The 20,457-nt window shown below is 33.5% G+C and overlaps 4 protein-coding genes across 4 annotated transcripts; 2 read left to right on the top strand and 2 right to left on the bottom strand.

Annotated features, from left to right (window-relative positions):
• Positions 1-432: 432 nt before the first annotated feature.
• On the bottom strand, positions 433-2,538 carry F4817DRAFT_347080 (putative aldehyde reductase). The gene is made up of 5 exons (XM_049304495.1): positions 1,985-2,538; positions 1,719-1,892; positions 1,647-1,657; positions 1,254-1,579; positions 433-1,180 (listed from the first exon to the last, which is right to left on the bottom strand). Exons 2-5 carry the CDS (start codon positions 1,791-1,793, stop codon positions 714-716), a joined length of 879 nt encoding a protein of 292 aa, XP_049156053.1. The 5' UTR covers positions 1,794-1,892; positions 1,985-2,538; the 3' UTR covers positions 433-713.
• Positions 2,539-10,180: 7,642 nt separating this feature from the next.
• F4817DRAFT_222577 (uncharacterized protein) lies at positions 10,181-11,837 on the top strand. Its single transcript, XM_049298830.1, has 2 exons — positions 10,181-10,512; positions 10,559-11,837. The coding sequence occupies exons 1-2, from the start codon at positions 10,423-10,425 to the stop codon at positions 11,669-11,671; spliced, it is 1,203 nt and encodes a 400-aa protein (XP_049156052.1). The 5' UTR covers positions 10,181-10,422; the 3' UTR covers positions 11,672-11,837.
• Positions 11,838-12,182: 345 nt separating this feature from the next.
• On the top strand, positions 12,183-16,266 carry F4817DRAFT_347076 (WD40 repeat-like protein). The gene is made up of 4 exons (XM_049304494.1): positions 12,183-12,747; positions 12,853-13,013; positions 13,067-13,224; positions 13,290-16,266. The coding sequence occupies exons 1-4, from the start codon at positions 12,603-12,605 to the stop codon at positions 15,790-15,792; spliced, it is 2,967 nt and encodes a 988-aa protein (XP_049156051.1). The 5' UTR covers positions 12,183-12,602; the 3' UTR covers positions 15,793-16,266.
• On the bottom strand, positions 16,267-19,834 carry F4817DRAFT_347074 (uncharacterized protein). Its single transcript, XM_049304493.1, has 5 exons — positions 19,452-19,834; positions 19,050-19,377; positions 18,546-18,991; positions 18,326-18,493; positions 16,267-18,271 (listed from the first exon to the last, which is right to left on the bottom strand). Exons 1-5 carry the CDS (start codon positions 19,560-19,562, stop codon positions 16,826-16,828), a joined length of 2,499 nt encoding a protein of 832 aa, XP_049156050.1. The 5' UTR covers positions 19,563-19,834; the 3' UTR covers positions 16,267-16,825.
• Positions 19,835-20,457: the final 623 nt, after the last annotated feature.

The following is a 20,457-nucleotide window of genomic DNA, read 5'->3' as shown; positions in this document are numbered from 1 at the left end:
AGAAGTAGGTAATCCTACATCCGGTCAAGAGTTTGAACCTGAGATTCAGGGTAGGGTTGAAACTTAAATCCCCTGTCTGTCTCTCACTCAATCTTGAAACCGCATGTACGGAACCTTTCTGAAAAGACTTCGCGCGGCGAGGGTTCGATGCTGACGAGTGTTGAGCCTTTACGCTGTATTTTTTTGGTCTCTTCCCTATCTTCTCTCCTTTGTTTTCGAGATTCCTTATAGGTATCTGGTTGGATTTTTAAACATGCGTAAGTTAAATTAATTAGCTCGTGAGGTTTGAACTCGTTAGTATAACCCCTTATTCATACTTTTGAAATTGAAGCTGAGCTAAACTGGAGTATATAATTGGACAAAGTTAAGGCGGTCCTGCTGTGTCACTCTTATTGTGTCACAACAACTATTGCCATTCGTCAAATAAATGAAGTGCTTATTGTCGAGTATAGTCATATATTCCGACAATTGTCCTTTAGCTAAGCATTAATATAGGCGAAACTTGAGACTTGGGTAATTGTTTGGCCCGATGTTTTACTTCGCATAACCGGTAGTTAATCTTCATGATTGAACTATGGACGTCTTGACAAAAGCTCTCCTACACTAACGTGACGTGGGCTAAGTTGGAAGACTGTGTATATTAACTAATTGCAGTTACTATAGTCAAACGCTATGTTACCATCCTCTAAATTCCTAAAAGGGGTTCACTGCATTTAGTCGTCTAGACTAGCCACAGTAGGGTCCCAGGCAATAGGGGCATATACGTCCGTGTTCAACTTCTCGACGTCCTCCTGGGACAAGTCAAAGTCGTAGATTGCGGCGTTCTCGATAATTCGGGAAGGTGTGACGCTCTTAGGAAGCGGGAGATAACCCTTCTGTAAGCTCCATCGAATCAAGATCTGAGCTTGAGTCTTGCCGTATTTCTCGGCGAGGCTAACCAGAGTCGGGTCGCCGAATCGCTCACCCCTGACAACGGGACAGTAGGCTTCGACGGCGATGTTGCGCTTCTTAGACCATTCGGCGATATCCTCGCGACGGCACCATGGGTGAATCTCCCACTGGCCGACTGAGATGACACCTCCTTTGCCCTTACCGCCTCGTTCGACTTCAAGTTCCGCAATGTGCTTTTCTAACTCGTCGAGATGCTGGACACCATAGTTACTGACACCGATGGATCGGACTAGGTATAAAGTGTCAGTAAGCCACACCAGCAATGTTCCCAAAGGTGAAAGGCGACAAGAGAATGAACATACCCTTGCCCTCCTCAACAGCTTCCACGAGTGCTTTCCACACTCCTTTTCGGGCCCCTGAGCCACCATACGGCGCATGGATGAGTATGAGATCGATGTAGTCCAGGCCCGCAGTTTTCAGACTCTTGTCGACTTGTGCCTTAGTGGCATCGTATGACATTAGGTTTGGCGGAATCTTGGTTGTGAAATAGATCTCAGACCGCGGTAGCCCGCTGGCCTTGATAGCTTTGCCACAGCCGTCTTCGTTGTGGTAAAAGACGGCCGAGTCGATGTGGCGGTAGCCGGCTTTGAGTGCATCGGCAACGGCCCTCTCAGTCTCCTCTGGCGGGCTGGGAGTTGGCGATTAGATTAGACACAAATACCCTTTTAAAATTACCTAGATAACACTGGACTCACGTTAAGTATACCTAAGAGGTGTTAACTCGACCGTCTATAGTAATGTGAGTCTATAGAGTATAAAGCACTTACACCGAAACCCAGTAGAGGGATTTCATAGCCGCTGTTTAACTTGAAAGCGGAATTGATGGTGTAAGAGGTCGCCATGGTTCTGCTAGGGGGATAGCTACCTGTTAGCTTGATGTGGGGGTACCTGACTAAGGCCACAGCCGCGGGATGATAACACAGTCGAGGCCGGAAGCTTGTCTTAAGCACGGCAGAATAAAAGTTAATCCGGTGTAAACTCATGGCTGAGGTATAGGTAGTACAGGTATGCTAGGAAGAAAATGGGTACTTGCCTAACTTTCTTCACCTGGGAAGAATACCGTTACTATTTTGGTTATAGAAGGTTATAAGCAGAGAGGACAGTCGTAACTCAGGGCTGATCGATGGCACACTCTGAGAGGGAGAAGGAGAGAGATCAGTTTGAAGAAAAAGCTCCAAGAACGGAGACTAAATAATGGACATCTATTTATACATAGTGTATCAATAGTCGCTACTAATTGATTATCAAGCGAGCCATACACCATTTAGGACCGAAGAGTCATCATCATGGTCGGCTTTTGCTTAGCTATCTCCGCTGTCTCCTCATCACATATCACTCTTTTTTTTCCGGGCATCTTGTAAAATAAGGTAAGGTAGCGTCGACGGAGATAGTGGTTACATCCAATTGAGGTCATACTTAAATCCTAGCTTCTGCGAGTTTCAGCCAGGCTACGAAAATACTAACGGGTGATAGTGACGGATCTGACGAGAACTGCCAGAAGGAGTACCGTACATATCAGGTATCTCCTTGCGGTAAAGATGTGGCGGGGGATACCTCTGCTTAACTGGTTCGGCGGGTTATGTCTCCTGCGTGCTTGGAAATGCAAATGTTCACGATATACATACATTACCGCGCCAGGGTGGGAAGAGGATATGATCTTAGGGATTATATCACTTTATAAGATTATTTTAAAATTTTAAATATTATTACAATATCCCGACATTGTTACCAGGATAATATTACATATCGAATTATTTCGAGTTTTTATAACGATGTTTAATGAAAATAACTTTATATTTAAAATAATTATAAAAATCATATTAAATTTATATGATTTTAATTTTTTAAAATAATTTTAACTTTTTTAAACAATTTTAAATTTTTTAAAACAATTTTAACTTTTTAAAACGATTTTAAAAATAATTTTAATTAAATAAATATATTTTTTTTATTTTTAATAATAATTATTTTTTATTTTAATTATAATTTTATATATTATAATAATAAATTAATTATTATTTTTTATAAAATTATAATAACATAAAATTTAATTTAATTATAAAATACATAAATTTATAATTATAATTATAATTATAATATAATTATATTTATAAATTTATAATTTAAATTTTATTTATAATGTTTATTTTTAATTATTTATAATAATAATATAATATTATGTATAAATAAATATATTGGAAAAATAAAGTTTATATATAAAAAGTAATATTTAAAAATAAAAATATTTTTAAAAAATATTATATTATTTATTATATTATTATTTTAATAAAAGTTACGCTTACGTAACTAATTGTTTTATAAAAATATAAATAATTAACTAAAATTAATAAACTTTACAATTTTATTTATAAATTAATAAGTTATTATAAAATAACTTTACAGTTAAATAACCAATTAAATATTATTTATTAATAATATTTTAATATTAATAATTCTTTTTTTTAATAAATAAAATTATTATTAATTTTTTTAATTTAATTATATCTTATATTTATATATATATCTTTTTTTTTTACCTTTTAACCTATTTTTATAATTATATTATTAAAATATTTATATTAACAAAGATTTATAAACTTTTATTTAAAAAAATTTTTATTATTATATTAATAAAATTATCTTTACTATATATTTAATAAATCTTATAAATTTTTTAACATTTATATAATTATTATAACGCTATAATATTTATTATTAAACATTTTTCTTTTATTATACCTAATTTAATAAAGTATTTATATAACAAAAACAAATTTATATAAACTATAATAAAGATTTTAAATAAATTTAACTTTTTAAAAATAATTATAAATATAATACTTATAACAATAACTATATTTATCTTATTAATTATAACATATATTTTATTTATTAATACGTTACATATAACACATTTATATTTTATTAAATTTTAATAAATTATATTACTTATAATTATAAAAGATTTATTATTAAAAACCTCGTTTATTAAAATAATTATATACTTTAATTACAATATAAAATTTTAATTATTTACAAATAATACATTAATAAAAACATATAATTTAATAATTTTTAAATTTAAAAATAAATATTATAAACCTTATTCCACATTATTTAACTATTATTAAAAACAACAATTTAATTTATTAACTTATTTATTACTAAATTTTCAATATTAAATTACTTTTAATAAATCAAAAATAATTTTAAACTAATAAATAATGGCTATATAAACACTTTTAACACATTACTTCACATATTATTACACTATATTTACATAATTACAATTAATTAATATAACCTTTTTAACTTCGTTTTTATAACATAAATAAAAATTACCGTCATCGTTTAACGTTAAAACATAACTATTAAAAATTAATAAATTATTTATAATTAAATAATTCTTTAATTTAACAATAAAATTAACCTTTATTAATTTAACTTTTTTAAAATTATTAAAAACTTTATTAAATAAATTTAATATATTATTTATTTATATTACTATAAGGTTAAATCAATCTTTATCCGCCGTTATTAACAAATATAAATTATATATAAACATTATTATTTTTAATTTATTTATATAATGACATATATAAATAATTTATTAATAAACTCCAACTTTTAATATCCCGTAAAAAAATTTAATTATTATTATTATTATATTTATAAAATATCAATATATTATTACTTAAAATAATTTTACTAATATTATATACGTTAATTTTATTTTAAATTACATATAAACTTATAAAATATTTTATATTTATATAATTATCTTATTTTTTAATAATATAAATATTATAATAATAAAGATTTATTAATTAATACGTTAAATTATTAATAATTAAATTAATATATATTTTTTTTTTAAATTATTATAATTTTAAATAATTAAACATAATTTTTTATAAAAATTACTTATAATTAATTTTTTAATCTTTTATATAATATATAAATTATAAATATAATAACTATTATATTTAACCGCATTATATTTTTTAAATAAAAAGATTTTTTTACTTATTAAAATTTTTATTTTAACTTTATTAAAAATTTTAAACAATTATTTTAATATAATAATCTTATTTTTTTAACATAATTTAATAATAAATACTTTATATTTTTTTTTATATAACATTATATAAATAATACCAAAACTAACAGTTTTAAATTTATTTTTATTATTAAAAAACTTACCGCATTTTTTAACAAATATTATTAACTATAAAAATTTATAAATTTTATTATTTATTTTATTATTATTATTAAAATTTAATTATATAATAAACTTTTTATTTAATATAATTATTATTTTATTATAATAATAAAATTATATAATTATAATTTAAAAATTTATAAATTTATTATTAATTTTAATAATATATATATTATTATTTTAAATAAATAATTTATAAAATCCATTTTAACTATTTTTTTTTTATTATACTTTAACTTTTAATTAAAATAATAATTTAAATATTAATAACATATTTAAATTATTATATATAATTAAAACGTTATTAATTTATTATATAATTTTTAATTTATATATTTTTATTATTATTTTTATAATAATTACTTTATATATTTTTAATAAAAATATATTTAAAAAATTATTTATTATTTATAAATAAACGCTAAATATTAATAAAATAAATATTAAATTATTAAAACTTATTATATTATTAATAACTTTTATAATTATTTATAAAATATATTTAAATTTAATATTAAAATAATTTATTATTATAATTTTATAAGTTTATTATAATAATGCATAATATTATTTTAATTTATTAATTAAATTATAAACTTTTATAAAGATTTTTTTTAAAATAATATTTAATAACGTTAAATTTATTTTAAATTTATTAAACGTAAAATTTTTATTAATATTATAAACCAATTTATTAAAAATTTTTAAATAAATATTTATTTATATTTTTTTTAATACATGCCAAATATTTTTAATAATTATATTTTTTAAAAATTTTATTACTTAAAAAAAAATAACTTTATCAATTACGTATAATATAAACTTAACGCTTATATATATTATATTAACTATTATTAAATAATTAAAATTAATATTATTTTTAATAATAAATTTAAATTTATTAAATATTTTATTATATAATTAATATTAATAATAATATTTTATTATTTTTTTAATTAAATTTTTATTAAAATTATTATATTTAATACGTTTAAAAATATTATATAACTATGTTATTATTAAATAATTAAATTATTTATATATTTAACGTAATTTACTTTTTATTAAATAATTATAAATTATTATTATATTATAATTATCGAATAAAAATTAAAAATATTCTTATTTATATATTATAAAATATTATTTACCTTAATATATTAAAACATTATTAATATTATTTAAATAAACATTAAAACAATCCATATCTTTAATATATATTAAAAAAAATATATTTAAAAATATTATATAAAATTTTATAATATTAAAAAAGGATTAATATATACGTTATTTCCAAATTAAATAATTAAAAATTATTACCAAAAAATACAATATATTAACTTATTATTATAATATTTAATTTAATATATAAATGTATTATTTATAACACTTTTAATTATAGTTTTTTTTTAAAGGAAATATTTACAGCGTTTATATTAAATATTATACTTTAAAAAATAAAGGCATATTAATCTTTTAATAAAAATATAATATTTTTTATTAATATTATAACTATTAAATTATTTATAATTAATTTATTAAAAGTATTAAATCTTATTATAATGTAAAAAGTAATTTAATTAACTAAAATATTAATTATTTTTTTATTATTTATAACATTATATAAGGTTATAAATTATAATATATATTTTTTATTTATTTTTTTAACGTTATTATTAAATTAATTGGCATTATTTTTAATGTTAAAACTTTTAAAATTAACTTCTTTATAATTAACCAAAAATTAACTATAATTTTTATTAATATTATTAATTTAATTATTGGTTAAATAACGTAATTATTTATTATATTTTTTTTAATGTTTTTTTTAAAAGTAGTAAATAAATTAATACCTTTATTTATTATATATAAAATATTTTTTTGTTATAATATTTTATTATATAAATTGGTGTAATTAATATAAAAGTTTATTATTTTTATATTTCTTATTTATTAAATATTAACCGTTATTACTTTATAACAAAAATATATTATTAAGTAATTAACAATACATATAAACATTTATCATATTTTATAAATTTAAATATAAGGTATTAAAAATATAATTAAACTTAATAATAACTATTTTAAAAATAAAATAACTTTATATAATAATTAATAAATTATATATTAAATATATTTTATTATAATAATTATAAAATAAATTATTATAAACGTTTTAATATTTTAAAATAAATATTTTTAAATATTTTAATAAAGATTTATTAAAATTTACAATTTATATAATAAAAATATTTATATTAAACCATTTTAATATATATATTTACTTTTTTTTAATAATTTAAAAAAATACTTTTATATAATAAATTATTTTATTAAATAAATATTATTATTAACTATTTACGATTAATTTTATATAATAATACTTTAATGCCTTTTTTTTTAATATAATAAAATAAGTAATATTTTAATTTTTAAAAAATAATTTAACAGCGTTATATAAATTATTAAATACTTGTAATTTTTTATTAAAATTATTATATTTTTTATTATTATATTTCCACTTATTATTATAATATAATTTTGAAAATATAGTTAAAACTTTAAACATTAATAAATTTATTAAAAAATATTAATAAAATAAAATATAATTAAAATTATTACTTTATTAATATTTAACTTTATTTTATATATTATTAAATAAAGTTATTAAATAATATAAAATAACGATATAATTTATAAGGAATTTTTTAAAAATTATATATTATAATTATTTAAAATAAACTTATAATTTTATAAATATAAATATTTAAATAAGTTTAACTACTTATAAAAACGCTTTAAATTTAATGTTAACTTTTAAATCCACTTTTTTTACTTTATTTTGTAATTATTATAAAAAAATAAAAAATAAAACTTATAATAATAATAATTTATAACGTTAATAAACCGCTATTAATTTTAACAATAAAAAAACTTATTATTATTTAAATTCTTTAATAAATGTTAAGTTGTTTACGTTATAAAAAATTATTAATATTTTCATTAAATCTTAAACGTTTTTATTAAAAAACTAAAACCAAATTAATGTTATAAAAATCTTATATATAATAATAACGTACGTATTAAACTTATAAAAAATAATAATACCATAAATTTTAAAAAATTTATAACTTTTTATTAATAAGTAATAATTAATAAATTTAAAATAATTAAATATTTAACCTTAAAAATCGTTTTTATAAACCTTTTATAAATATTTATTATATAAAATATTTTTGTAATATTAAAAAATTTTAACAAATATAAATAAAAAAACGTTTTTAACATTTAAAATATCCGTTAAAAATATTAAAAAATTTACATAATAGTTTTTATATTTAATTTTAACGTATTTAAAAAAAGTTTTAATCATTTTAAATAATTATATAAATGGTATAAAATATATAAAAATAAAAAATTAAATAATATAAAAAAACAATAACAAAACTGTTAAAAAAAAAGTTTTTTTTATATATAATAAACGTAAATTATTATTTTATAATATTTAACGCATATTAAACTCGAAAATTATCTGTTATTTATCATTATTAAATAACTTTAAAATAGTTTAATTTACTTTAAAATGAATATATTTTAACTTTTTTTATTTTAAATACTTTAAAACAAACGTATTTATTTTTTATTAAAATTTCTTATTATTTATAATTATTTAATCAACTATTAATTAATATTAAAAAAATAAAGTTTACATATAAAAAACAATATTTAAAAATGAAAATATTCCCAAAAAATATTATATTATTTATTATATTATTATTTTAATAAAAATTACGCTTACATAACCGATTATTTTATAAAAGTATAAATAATTAACCAAAGTTAATAAATCTTACAATCCCATTTATAAATTAATAAATTATTATAAAGTAATTTCGCGGTTAAATAACCAATCAAATATTACCTATTAATAATATTCTAACAAAATATATACGTTTATATATTTTTTTATTTTTTATTAAATATATATATTTTTATATTAATATAATTTTAAAATTTTAAAATAATTTCCAAAATTATATTAAAAATATATAATTATTTTAAAAAAATAAATATTTTATTTTTTAAAACTTTTATATTTTATATATAATTTTAAAATTTTATAACTTTATTTTTTTAAATATAATATATTTTTATATAATTATATTTAATTTAAAAAAATCATTAAATCGTATAAAAATCTCGTTAAAAACATTACTTATTTATAAAATCGTTAAAAGTTATTTACGTAATTAAAATCATTTTAAATTATTAAAATTATCTTTAAAATCATGTTTTAATTTTATATTAACGCGTTAATGTAAGTAAGTTACATATATACCTTTTAAAGTAACATGGTCGAATATTTTACGTAAAAAAAAAACCCCGTTACATATACACCAAAACCATTCATTTATATACATGGACTTTATTGTTGAAAATTGCGGGACAATTTTATCTAGTTGGCGGCTATAATATTCATATATTAACACAGTACATGGTACATAGTACAGGTATATAAGAGGTATACATCAACTTTTAATTTATATTGACGTCATTGGCCCTCAATAGCTCTTATAGTACATAATGGCTGATCTTGCTTTATCTCAATAGCTCAGACCAGAATTCGAGAAGCGGGCTTCGCCCGCTGGCTGGCGCCACAGCGCCACAAAACGCATGGTCCGTGTGTTTGTATCTGTGGGTCACGACTTGAGTGTTTCTCGAATTCTGTGCGAAATTTTTTTGTGAGGGTAAGTCAAGGGTATGATTGGTCAAAAAGTGATGTGGCTAAAAGGGTACAACGAGACGAACCCAAATTTCGCATTACTGGTCTGAGCTACTGAGATAAATCTTGCTGCTATTAACTTCTCTATAGGCGGGGTGTTGTTATCTACAGCTTAACAACTACTATCGGGTAGCGGGGGCGGACCAATGGTGGGGTGAGGGGCATTTCTTTCAATAGGTACTTCGTAGTTCTAATGAAAGCTTCATTATACAACTATTGTCCATTAGAACAATCATTGTGTACACATTAACAATCATTTGCACGTCCTATTCCCTACACGTTTAAAACTCTATAAAATTTAAGCGTCGAACCTTAAATCCAAACTATCTATATTTATTTTATTTTTCCTATTTAGTAAACATCTACTCTCATCTTTCTTATACCCTCCCTCGAAAGTGGTGCGCTCGTATATTTAGAAAGAATAATATAGCGGAGATTTATACCGATAAATAAACCGTCAGCTATGCAGCTTGTTGGATCAAAGGCGTCGCAACGCCTAGATGAGATAGGCGAAGGGAGCGTCACTCTGCTTCCTGTAGAGCCGGAAGACATGGTAAGTCTACACCTTAATCAATTGGTATACAATCTAACATGCCAAGTGGCACGCAAACAATCTAATAGGACCCCAAGATGTCGTCAAGGCGCATGCGATCCGAAAAGTGACGACAGAAACAAAGACGGGAAGTACAATTTCAGAGAGGGTACATACCGATCTTACGATACGAGTCACTTCGACCTTCTTCGACCCAGGCGCATCGCAATTACATGTATCAGGCACTGTGATCGTCGAGAACAACTTTGTCAGCCTCGGGCAGTACCACACGCTTGACCTCGAGCTGAACCGGCCCTTCACCTTATGGAAAAACTACGGTTGGGATTCGGTAGCAAAAGAAACGCTCGCAGATGCGCTGAAACAGGACAAGGAGGGCGCCGTGGCGGCTGTTGTGATGCAGGAAGGCATCGCGAATATCTGCCTGATCACCGAATACCGTACCATACTCAAACAAAGGGTAGATAGTACGATACCTAAGAAGAGGTCGAGTAGTTCAGAACAGGACTCGGGAATGAAGCGATTCTTCGAAAAGACCTTGAGCACCTTAATGCGCAGCATAGATTTCTCGGTCCCTCGACCGCTACTACTTGCTAGTCCCGGGTTTGTCGCGGGAGATTTTAAAAAGTACATATCGGATGAAGGTGCCCGAAGGGCTGACAAAACAATGATGGCTATGGCTAAAGGGGCGACGGTAGTACATTCAAGTTCTGGGCACCTGCACAGCCTGAACGAGATACTCAAAAGTTCCGAGGTCATGGCAACTATGAAGGACATGAAGTTCTCTAAGGAGACAAGATTTATGGACGATTTCTTTGACAAGTTACGAAAAGATGATGGCCGAGCCTGGTACGGTACGGCACCGGTTGAGAAAGCCGTCCGGGAAGGTGCCGTTGGTAGAGGAGGTGGTATCTTGTTGATCAATAATTCACTATTCCGAAGTATGGATATCGCGACAAGAAGAAGATACGTGGCCATGGTTGATAAGGTAAAAGAGGACGGAGGAGAGGCTAGGATACTTAGCAGTGATCACGAGAGCGGGCAACGATTAGATGCTTTAGGAGGCATCGCTGCTATACTTACATACCCTATGCTAGATCTAGACGAAGACGACGAAGCAGCTGCCGATGGAAATGCTGAGACGGAGAACATGATAATATGAATTCTTTTCTACTTACCTCCCTAATTAAATTGCCACTTGAAGCAATATCTTGCTAGGTTTGCTACGTTAATTATTGTGTTCTATACGTGACCTCTTCATGTAGTTTGATTAAACAACTAAGTGGGTGATGTATGGAAATTATATATTACGTGAATTTGGTTGGAGGCATGGCATATAATGACGCACATATATCTCGAATTGAGAAGATGGCGCGCATGAAAGAAAACTAAAATTAATTTAAGTACATACAAAGAAAAGTGGACTCTACGTCATTACGCGCCGTCGTTTCTCTTCAGTTCTAAACGCCTTATTAAAAGCCGTTTGACTAGGATATATACTGACTACCTACCTAGGTACCTAGGCTGACCAGGTTGGTAAGGAGGATACGGTGTTCAGCTCAAGAGGAAATACGGAAGTCTTACGTATTAACTTGCGATTTCCGTTTCGATCGAAGCTACCCTAATGCAACGCTCTTCCCAACTCGCGCCACCCGCGGCATTCCATCTTTCTAGCCTGACAAGACAGCCTTAAATCACTCTACCATACCATACATATATACGCAATTGTACCTAATTATAATATTCTCATTACCCATGATTCACTAGACTAGCTAGTTGGGATGGTTACTATTCCCATGTACCCGGATGTATATTTGACTCTTATTTACGACTAAGACATTTGAGCACTGAAATCTTTAAGGCATTCCTTTGACTACGGATGTGACGGAGCAAAACATAGCAAGACAGACTACGCGCTACGATATCTTGCAGCAAACTAGAAACCACTGATCGCGAAATATTATCTGAGCTAACCGTCTATTTTACGACTATATATTATATATGTACTCGACGAGAGCGCCATTGCGCCCAAGCGAAAGACCAAATTTGGACCCTATTCCTAGGTGACCGCGGTTGTGGTAAGATAATGGAATATGTCGACCTCCTCACCGGCCACCGAGGTCGCGCGCACTCACCAAGACGATCTCACCGCTACCCATGTTAATACGAAATCGAACCACAATGGATTGGACTCGCTTCATGATCTGGGACGGTCACCTACTATCTCTGATGATCCGAGTATGTTTACGGGTCACCACCTCATACCACCCTTTTATTCATTTTATAAACGTCCCAGCAATCCTACCTTAGAGGCTGTTTCGCTAACACTCCACCTTAAACAAGGTACCAGCACACTGCTTAAAGGTTCCGGGAAGAGAGGCACAAATAAACTTACGCGGAAGGATACGGGAGGAAAGGATGTAAAAGATAGAAAGGACGCAGATCCCGGGGCGCGGACCAGTGCGCAACTTACACCCTCGCCGGCACTCGATCCATTATCTCACGTATGTTTCATCTCCTAGTTTCCCGACTATGGGAGCTGACTCGTTTATCCTAGCATATATTTGCGAGGACCAATACCGATCGATCTATCGCCTCGAGATTTCGCAACCCCGGACGGCCTGATAGTCCTGCTAATGAGGCGCTACCTCGTCTATCCTCCGATGTGCCTACCAAACAAGTGACCCCTCAGCTCGATCACGTTAAGGATAGAAGGTATGTTTATATAAGGCTAGCTAGGTGGAGAGTTCATCATGAACTGACAAGCTCCTTGAAAATAGGAAGGGGGGTTTCCTTAGTCGCCTTAGCATGATCGGCGGCAAGAAGAAAGACTATGGTATTCATGACGATGAATCCGAAATCAGCGAAATGAGAACCGAGGGCGCGAATGCCGTTGCGTTTTCTTCTACTGTTGGCGCCGGCGGTTACATCCCCCATCACAAAGAGCCACCGCGATATATCAGGGTTAGAGCGCAGAATAAGAAACTTAAGGAGTTCAACCGCATGTTTCTCGCGCAGGAGCTCGTAGGGACGCAACAGCCGATTCAGGATGGCCAGGCAGGCACCGACAACGGAACCGCAGCAGTACAGGAGCCTAGCAAGGATAAACCAGCACCAGGAGGCCCTATCTGGGCTGTTGAGTTTAGCAAAGATGGAAAATACCTAGCCACCGGAGGTCGAGACCGGGTTGTACGCATATGGGCAGTTATCGCAACGCAAGAAGATAGAAAGGTGGATGAAGAGGAAGAAAATGCTACCAGCGAGAAAGAGGAGCGTCTAAGCGCGCCGGTATTTCACGCGAAACCGATTCGGGAATTTGTTGGCCATGCGGGCGACATCCTCGATCTCAGTTGGAGCAAGAACAACTTCCTCCTTTCTTCGTCGATGGACAAGACCGTTCGCCTATGGCATATAAGTAGACAGGAATGCTTGTGCACATTCAAGCACAAGGACTTCGTTACATCTATAGCCTTCCATCCTCGGGACGACAGGTTCTTCTTAGCAGGTTCTCTTGACTCTTACCTGCGGTTATGGAGCATTCCAGATAAGGCCGTCGCTTATTCGAGCCAGCTCTCCGATTTCATTACTGCCGTTGCATTTTCCCCCGACGGAAGAACTGCGATAGCAGGGTGCTCGAACGGATTTTGTATGTTTTATGAGACCGAGGGTCTCAAATATCATACACAGATTCACGTGCGGTCATCACGAGGCAAAAATGCCAAAGGAAGTAAGATCACGGGTATTGAAACAATGGCATTCCCTCCGGACGCCCCTGACGGCGTGGTGAAGGTTCTCATCACATCAAATGATTCCCGGATCAGAATCTACAATATGGGCGACAAGAATCTTGATTTGAAGCTCAAGGGCCACACAAATGCGTGTAGCCAGATCAGAGCCTCGTTCAGCGACGAGGGCAATTATATCATATGTGGAAGCGAGGATAAGAGAGCGTTCGTATGGTCTACCAGCTCAAAACTTGCCGAGAATAAGGAAAAGAGGTCTTGCGAATACTTCGAGGCCCATTCTGACATTGTTACTGGTGCCATTTTTGCTCCGACAGCGACGCGACAGTTATTGCAATCTTCTGGCGATCCTATATTTACGCTATGTAATCCTCCTCCGGTAACATTACTTAGCAAAGAGGAATCGGCTGTGACTCGGACGGTAGAGTCTCAAGATACGCAGTCTGAAGGCTCAGCCAAAATAAAAAAGCCCGAAGAGTCTCCGGTGTATATCGCACGCTCCGCTCACTACGATGGTAATATCGTCGTAACTACTGATCACGCAGGTCTAATCAAGGTCTTCCGCCAAGATTGCGCCTTCGTCAAGCGCCGCCATGATAATTGGGAGACTGGTTCGACGTTCTCTAGGAAACTCGGAAGAGATAGCTTGCTCGGACGAAGCGGTAGCATAGCCACGCGAATCAGTGCTAGTAGCCGAGATCCGCATTCTCGCCGAGGTTCACTCACGCAACCGCTTCAGGGTATATTCCAGGCCAACTCGGATAGAATCAATACATGGCGGCACGGCGTCGAAGGACATGCGGGTAGGCCGGTCTCCGTAACTATCTCAACCCCTGCGCGTAGCGAACGGTCCTTGTCACCGAGTAAAGCGGCTCGTACTCCCGCAAATATCACTCCAAATACAAGAAGACATCATTACGCAAGCATGTCGGTTCCTAGTGCGCCAGCAAGCCCTTCTGCTAGTAAACCAATAAATGGTATCACCGACCGTTCAAATTTGCACGACTCACTAATACCACCAACACCGAGCTTCTCATTCCGTCCACTGGACGAGGAAGAAGACGAACTACGTTTAGACCCTGCCGGCGCAAGCTATTCGTTCTGGAATCTTAACAGATGGCGAAATAGTAGCCAGGCGCGAGGCAATGGCCTTCATGGCTTAACCCCTGATTCGACGCATAGTCGTTCTGCGAGCACCGGCCTAGCTTCTGACGTAACGGTGGGCAAGGATAGTCGACGAAAGAGCACAGCAGTAGATACAGAAGAACCCGATAAAAACGACACGTCCGAAAAAGCTAATCGCCGCAAGAGTCTGCCGGCGGGGGCGATATTGTCACGGGCGCAGGAAGGTAACCATCTAGCTCCTCTCAAGCCCGCTGCTCCTCGACCTGACTCGTACGTCAGCCACGTGAGCTCGGAATTAACTAGCGAGGATGGCGAAGACATGCAGTGCCGCGCATGCGGCAGTCGAGAGTTCAGGATGAAGAAAATCGGGGGCAAGAAGAAGTTACTTTGCGGGAAATGTGGCCGGGTGGTTTGACCTCCGCGTTTCATTCTTACCACGGCTAGACGATGATGTACAAATATATATGAGGTGCCTATGTTCAAAATATTACGCAGTTGTACGAAGAAGAAACGGATTTGGGAATGATTGATTGATTGGTTGGTTAGTTACCTAGAGGGACATATACGCATGGCGATGGATGTTGGTACTTTCTAGCAAGGGGGTTTTGGAGTTGCTGAAGAGGACTTTGGGCATTGGTATTGTGATATTGATCATCGAAGCGGAGATACCACGATCAATTGGAATACTGCTCTTAGATATATATTCAATTCATAAAGTTTCTCATTTTCCAATTTAGTGGAAACGTAATTGTTCCTGACGTCTTTCTGTTTCATTTCTTTTTGAATTTGACCTTGACTTATTTTGATCCTTACTCTAACAGTGCAGTTTCAGCTACTCATATTTTAGGCATCTCAATCATCACGTCTCCATTGGCCCTACAAGTATATTAGTTGTCATTATTTTCTCGTAACCTGCTACCCATTATAAGCCAACACGAGACTGTTTACTTAGTCCAATCATCATTTTAATACAATTTAACAATTATCACCGCTAGCCACTCATACAGACGCCTTCAAGGCATCATCACATAACGAGCCTAAATATTCACAACCTCCATTAACTTATAAATGTGCCCAACGTTCATTACTCAACTATTACGAGCTGTCCATATAGCCGAAACAAAAGGAAAATATGATATTCAAAAGTAATTAAGACAAGGACAGGTATCATCATTGCCAACCGACGCTCTTCCCTAGCAACTTTTAAAAAAAGGTGAAGCCAATCTGGGTCCTGGGGGTATCTCCGGGTATATCCACATCTGGAACTTCCTGATTCTGACTTCGTTCTTCCTCCGTTCCCATCTCCATCATATCGTACAAGATGTATCCAAAAGGAGTGACTATCACACTTCATACACCCTCTAGATCGTAATAGTGTTGCCACTTACGGCAGGAACAGTAGTGCTCACGGGGCCGGTGGTGGCGATGGGTCCAGTAACAGGATTAGATTACTTTCCGTCTATAGTTCTTCCAGTTGTGTAGTTACTGTTGGCGTGGTTAACGTTGGTGTAGTTTCCATTGGTGTAATTGCCATTAGTGTAATTTACGTTTGTAGTTACGTTTGTAGCATTGCCGTTGACAGCGTGCGGCTTGCGGGTAACTTGAGGAGCACCGGGAAGGTTGGTGCTCTTAGAAGCTGCGCCGATGGAGAAGACGGGGCTCTCCCAAAGCTCACCCTTTCGGGCCAGCTCCTTGTACTCGGTGGCCTTAGAGCTGATACCTCCAGGCAGATGAATGTTGGGGAAATTACTGTCCTCCTCAGTGACGGCCATGTTGACCTTCTTGTCGGCCGCAGTGGCCTCTGCCTTCTTTTTACCCTGGAAGAATTGCTTCTGAACAGCATTGACGTATCGGTTGTAGATGTTCGGAGCGTTTTCGGGGTCGGAGCGAGCCTCATCGACCGCGCGATCTGCTTCCTGCTTGACCTGATATAGCAGCTGATCAAATTTGTTAAACTGATCTTTGAGCTGCTTCTCGGCGGTCTTCTGGATCACTGGGCGGAGAACCTTAAGCATCAGGGGCTTGAAGAGGCCGAAGAGGATCTTGTGGTTGGACTTGACAAGCTTGATCTGGAGGTTCTTAACATCAACATCAACCTTATCAAGCTTCATGAAGTGCTGCCTGTCCTTATCATCTGCAGTAGACATTCTCAAGCGGAAGCAGAACCCATCGCCACCCATCCTGATGTTAGCAACGCCGGTGTCGGTAATTGAGGGGAAGCCTTGCTTGCGCTTGACGTAGAAGCTGACATCGCGCAGATCCATCTGGATGCCAGTGACTTTGACGTCGATCGAGTTCTTGTTTGTGCTCGCAATCTTCTTGCGACCCCAGCGGAAGTAGTTGTCGCTGGCAACTTCGAGGACGTTCGGCATGAAGTTATCACTCTCCAAAACGAGATTCTCCACGACGGCATCAATCTCACTGTCGGAATACTCAATCCGGGGAATGGGAATGTATGCAATTCTCTCAAAGGCAGCCGGGATGATAACATCAGCCAGGTCTTTGACCAAGTGAGGCTTAAAAGTTGCCTTGCCATTCTCATCGTTGCCAAGCTTGTTGAACAACTTCTGTACCGAAGCCGCGAAGGCCTTGTTCTGATAGTCCTGATCGAACTGATCGGCCAAGAACTTGATCTCGTCAACAATGCGATCAGTGTGAGTCTTATACTTCTCACGGAGGAGATAGTGGCCATGGTCATGGAGACGGTGCCACTGCTCGTTAGAAGCATCTTCCATAATGTAACCTTGCTCCTTGAGACACTTGCGGATGTAAGCGTTCATAGACTTGAACCAATTATTGAGTTCGGGATCCCTATCAGCATCCTCATAGATAGTGTTGATAGAAGACCAGAGATCATCAGTAGATGTTCCGTTGGCGAATCTCTCAATCAAGGTCTAGCACGGAGTTAGCTTCGTCTCTCTCATATTTTAAGAGTAAGCTCTACATACCTTCAGGTCAGCTTCAGCAGCAGCCAGGTGGGTTCGTGCCTCCTTGACAGTACCGGTACCTCCGGTAGCAAGGCTCCTGCCATGGGAGCCATACTGCTCAGCCAAATCTAGCAGCGTAGAAATGGCTTGCTGGTAGTCAGGGTGTTGCTGGCATTCGATGACCAATTTCTAATTTTTTTGGTTAGTACCAGTAATCATGTTTAAGGGGAGGGTTGCTTACCTTCAGACGCCAGATGGTCTGACCACGACGCTCCTCGGGCATCTTCTTCGACAGATACTGTCTAGCGCGAGCGCGATACTCTTGAGCTGTCTGCTTCGCAGATTCGCGGGTCTCCGGATCGATGTTAGACTTGGCTTGCTCTGCAGCGCTGCTTGTCGCATTTTGTGCGGCATTGATGCGATCACCTGCAGACCCGTCCGGTTGTCTAACAGCTCCGGCTCCGGCGTTTACGACACCCTTGGCATCCTGTGCTGGGTCTTTCTTGTAAATATTCTGGAACTGAGACCTCACATTTTCCCTGGAGAAATCAGGAGTATCGTGCCAGACGTTGTCCTCAGCAGGTCGATCAATCTGAGAGAGGTCCTCGCCGCTAGGCCGCACCATGTTCGCAGCATTAGTAGCGGCATCGCCAGCAATGTCGCGTAGTAGGATGGTAGCATCATTGACTAAGAAACAATTAGCGATTGTGTTCATTACCGCGTAGGCAGTCAGTGATCAACTTACGAAGCTTTCGGAACTGGCCATTGGTAATAATCAATGTTCCTAGAGTCCGAAACCCCTCTAGAACCTTTTCTCCATGTTGCTTCGCCGTATTCTTGTCGATGGGAGAATTAGGTACGCTCAAGGTATTAGGGTCAAACTGCTGGGTCTGCCAGATGAAATCCTGTAGGAGGTTTCCCTCGTTCTTGGATAGTAGCAGCTTCTTAGCTTGAGTCACAACATCCTTCAAGTCTGCGACAAGTTCTTGTCCATCTGGTGAAAGTCTCTTCGAGGGACTTGCTAACGCCCCAGACTCGAGGAAGCTGTTCAGGGCGACATCTATTTGATCATTCTGTGACATCTAGTGTAAGCTTTATGTTGTTGAATAGGGGTTCCATATATGTCTATATATGGGAGGGCACTTACAGATGGCACTTTACCAATCTGGAATGCGTTGATGATGCCGTATATCTGAAGCTTTCGGTTGACGTCGGCTTCCTTCTGCTTGATGTCGGTTGGTTTGTTTACGCTTGCCATGATGGCGTCGGGATATGTAGATAGGGTATATTGATATCAGTTCTTAGTTGGATGTTCGACGATGGCGCAAAGCATAGAATCGGGTTTGGGTATCACAGTGAGGGTATATTGGTATATTAGGATAAGCGGGTACAAAGTTGTTATTAGATTGTGAGTTCACAATGTATACCTAATCTTTCTTAGGTGAGGAAGAGAGAAGAGGAGAGATGAAATTTGAGGTCTGGGGGAGGACAATGGTGTTTATTATACGTTGACGTAGTTCAAATGTAAGTAATCGTAAGTAGACGTAAAGGTACAATATATATGTAAGCGCATGCAGCTGGCCGAAGAGCTATAGTGTACTCCTTCCATGGCAGACATAAATCAGTACCTAAGGTACATGGCTGAGTACTGCTCTTTACTACTAATACTAAGTACTTCTCTTTACTACTAATACTAAGTACTTCTCTGATGTATTTGTCCATCTTGGTCGTGCTTGCTCAAGTCCAAAACCTGTGCTTGGAGTACTTGAACTATTAGGTGTTGATGACGTGAAACCTAGAGTTGTTTAATCTAGTACGTCATAGAAGTACTCTGGCATCACTATGTACATGTAACAAGACCACTAAGTAACTTGCATTAGCTAATAACAGTGGAACGCACGTCGCATTCCCCGTGCTGGCCCAAGCTCCCGATACCATTGGAGCTAAGGAGCTAATAAGAAAATCAATTTTTAGAAGCTGAAATCGTTTAGTTCTAGTCCAGTGATAATCAAGACAGGTACATATCACCACCTAACTACGACGCGAGTGACGGAAAAACCAGGATCAAGCCAGCTTTAGGACCCCCTTTTTCGTATGTGAATTGATATCAAGAATGCCGCTCTGCCGACTTGTAAACCTCACTACATACCTAG

This window comes from Daldinia loculata, assembly GCF_022478755.1.
Source record: "Daldinia loculata strain CBS 113971 unplaced genomic scaffold F4817scaffold_52, whole genome shotgun sequence".
In the NCBI taxonomy this organism is placed as follows: domain Eukaryota; kingdom Fungi; phylum Ascomycota; class Sordariomycetes; order Xylariales; family Hypoxylaceae; genus Daldinia; species Daldinia loculata.
This window is presented reverse-complemented; position numbering and strand designations above follow the sequence as displayed.

Bases quoted from the DNA above. Each gene is read 5' to 3' on its own strand.
- F4817DRAFT_347074 (XM_049304493.1), bottom strand. From the start codon at position 19,562: ATGGCAAGCGTAAACAAACCAACCGACATCAAGCAGAAGGAAGCCGAC. The intron at 19,378-19,451 runs GTAAGTGCCCTC...TAGATGTCACAG, and splicing joins AGATTGGTAAAGTGCCATCT to AATGATCAAATAGATGTCGC. The intron at 18,494-18,545 runs GTAAGCAACCCT...CAAAAAAATTAG, and splicing joins AGACCATCTGGCGTCTGAAG to AAATTGGTCATCGAATGCCA.
- F4817DRAFT_347076 (XM_049304494.1), top strand. From the start codon at position 12,603: ATGTCGACCTCCTCACCGGCCACCGAGGTCGCGCGCACTCACCAAGAC. The intron at 13,014-13,066 runs GTATGTTTCATC...CGTTTATCCTAG, and splicing joins CACTCGATCCATTATCTCAC to CATATATTTGCGAGGACCAA. The intron at 13,225-13,289 runs GTATGTTTATAT...CCTTGAAAATAG, and splicing joins GATCACGTTAAGGATAGAAG to GAAGGGGGGTTTCCTTAGTC.
- F4817DRAFT_222577 (XM_049298830.1), top strand. From the start codon at position 10,423: ATGCAGCTTGTTGGATCAAAGGCGTCGCAACGCCTAGATGAGATAGGC. The intron at 10,513-10,558 runs GTAAGTCTACAC...TAACATGCCAAG, and splicing joins CTGTAGAGCCGGAAGACATG to TGGCACGCAAACAATCTAAT.
- F4817DRAFT_347080 (XM_049304495.1), bottom strand. From the start codon at position 1,793: ATGGCGACCTCTTACACCATCAATTCCGCTTTCAAGTTAAACAGCGGC. The intron at 1,181-1,253 runs GTATGTTCATTC...CTTTATACCTAG, and splicing joins AGCTGTTGAGGAGGGCAAGG to TCCGATCCATCGGTGTCAGT.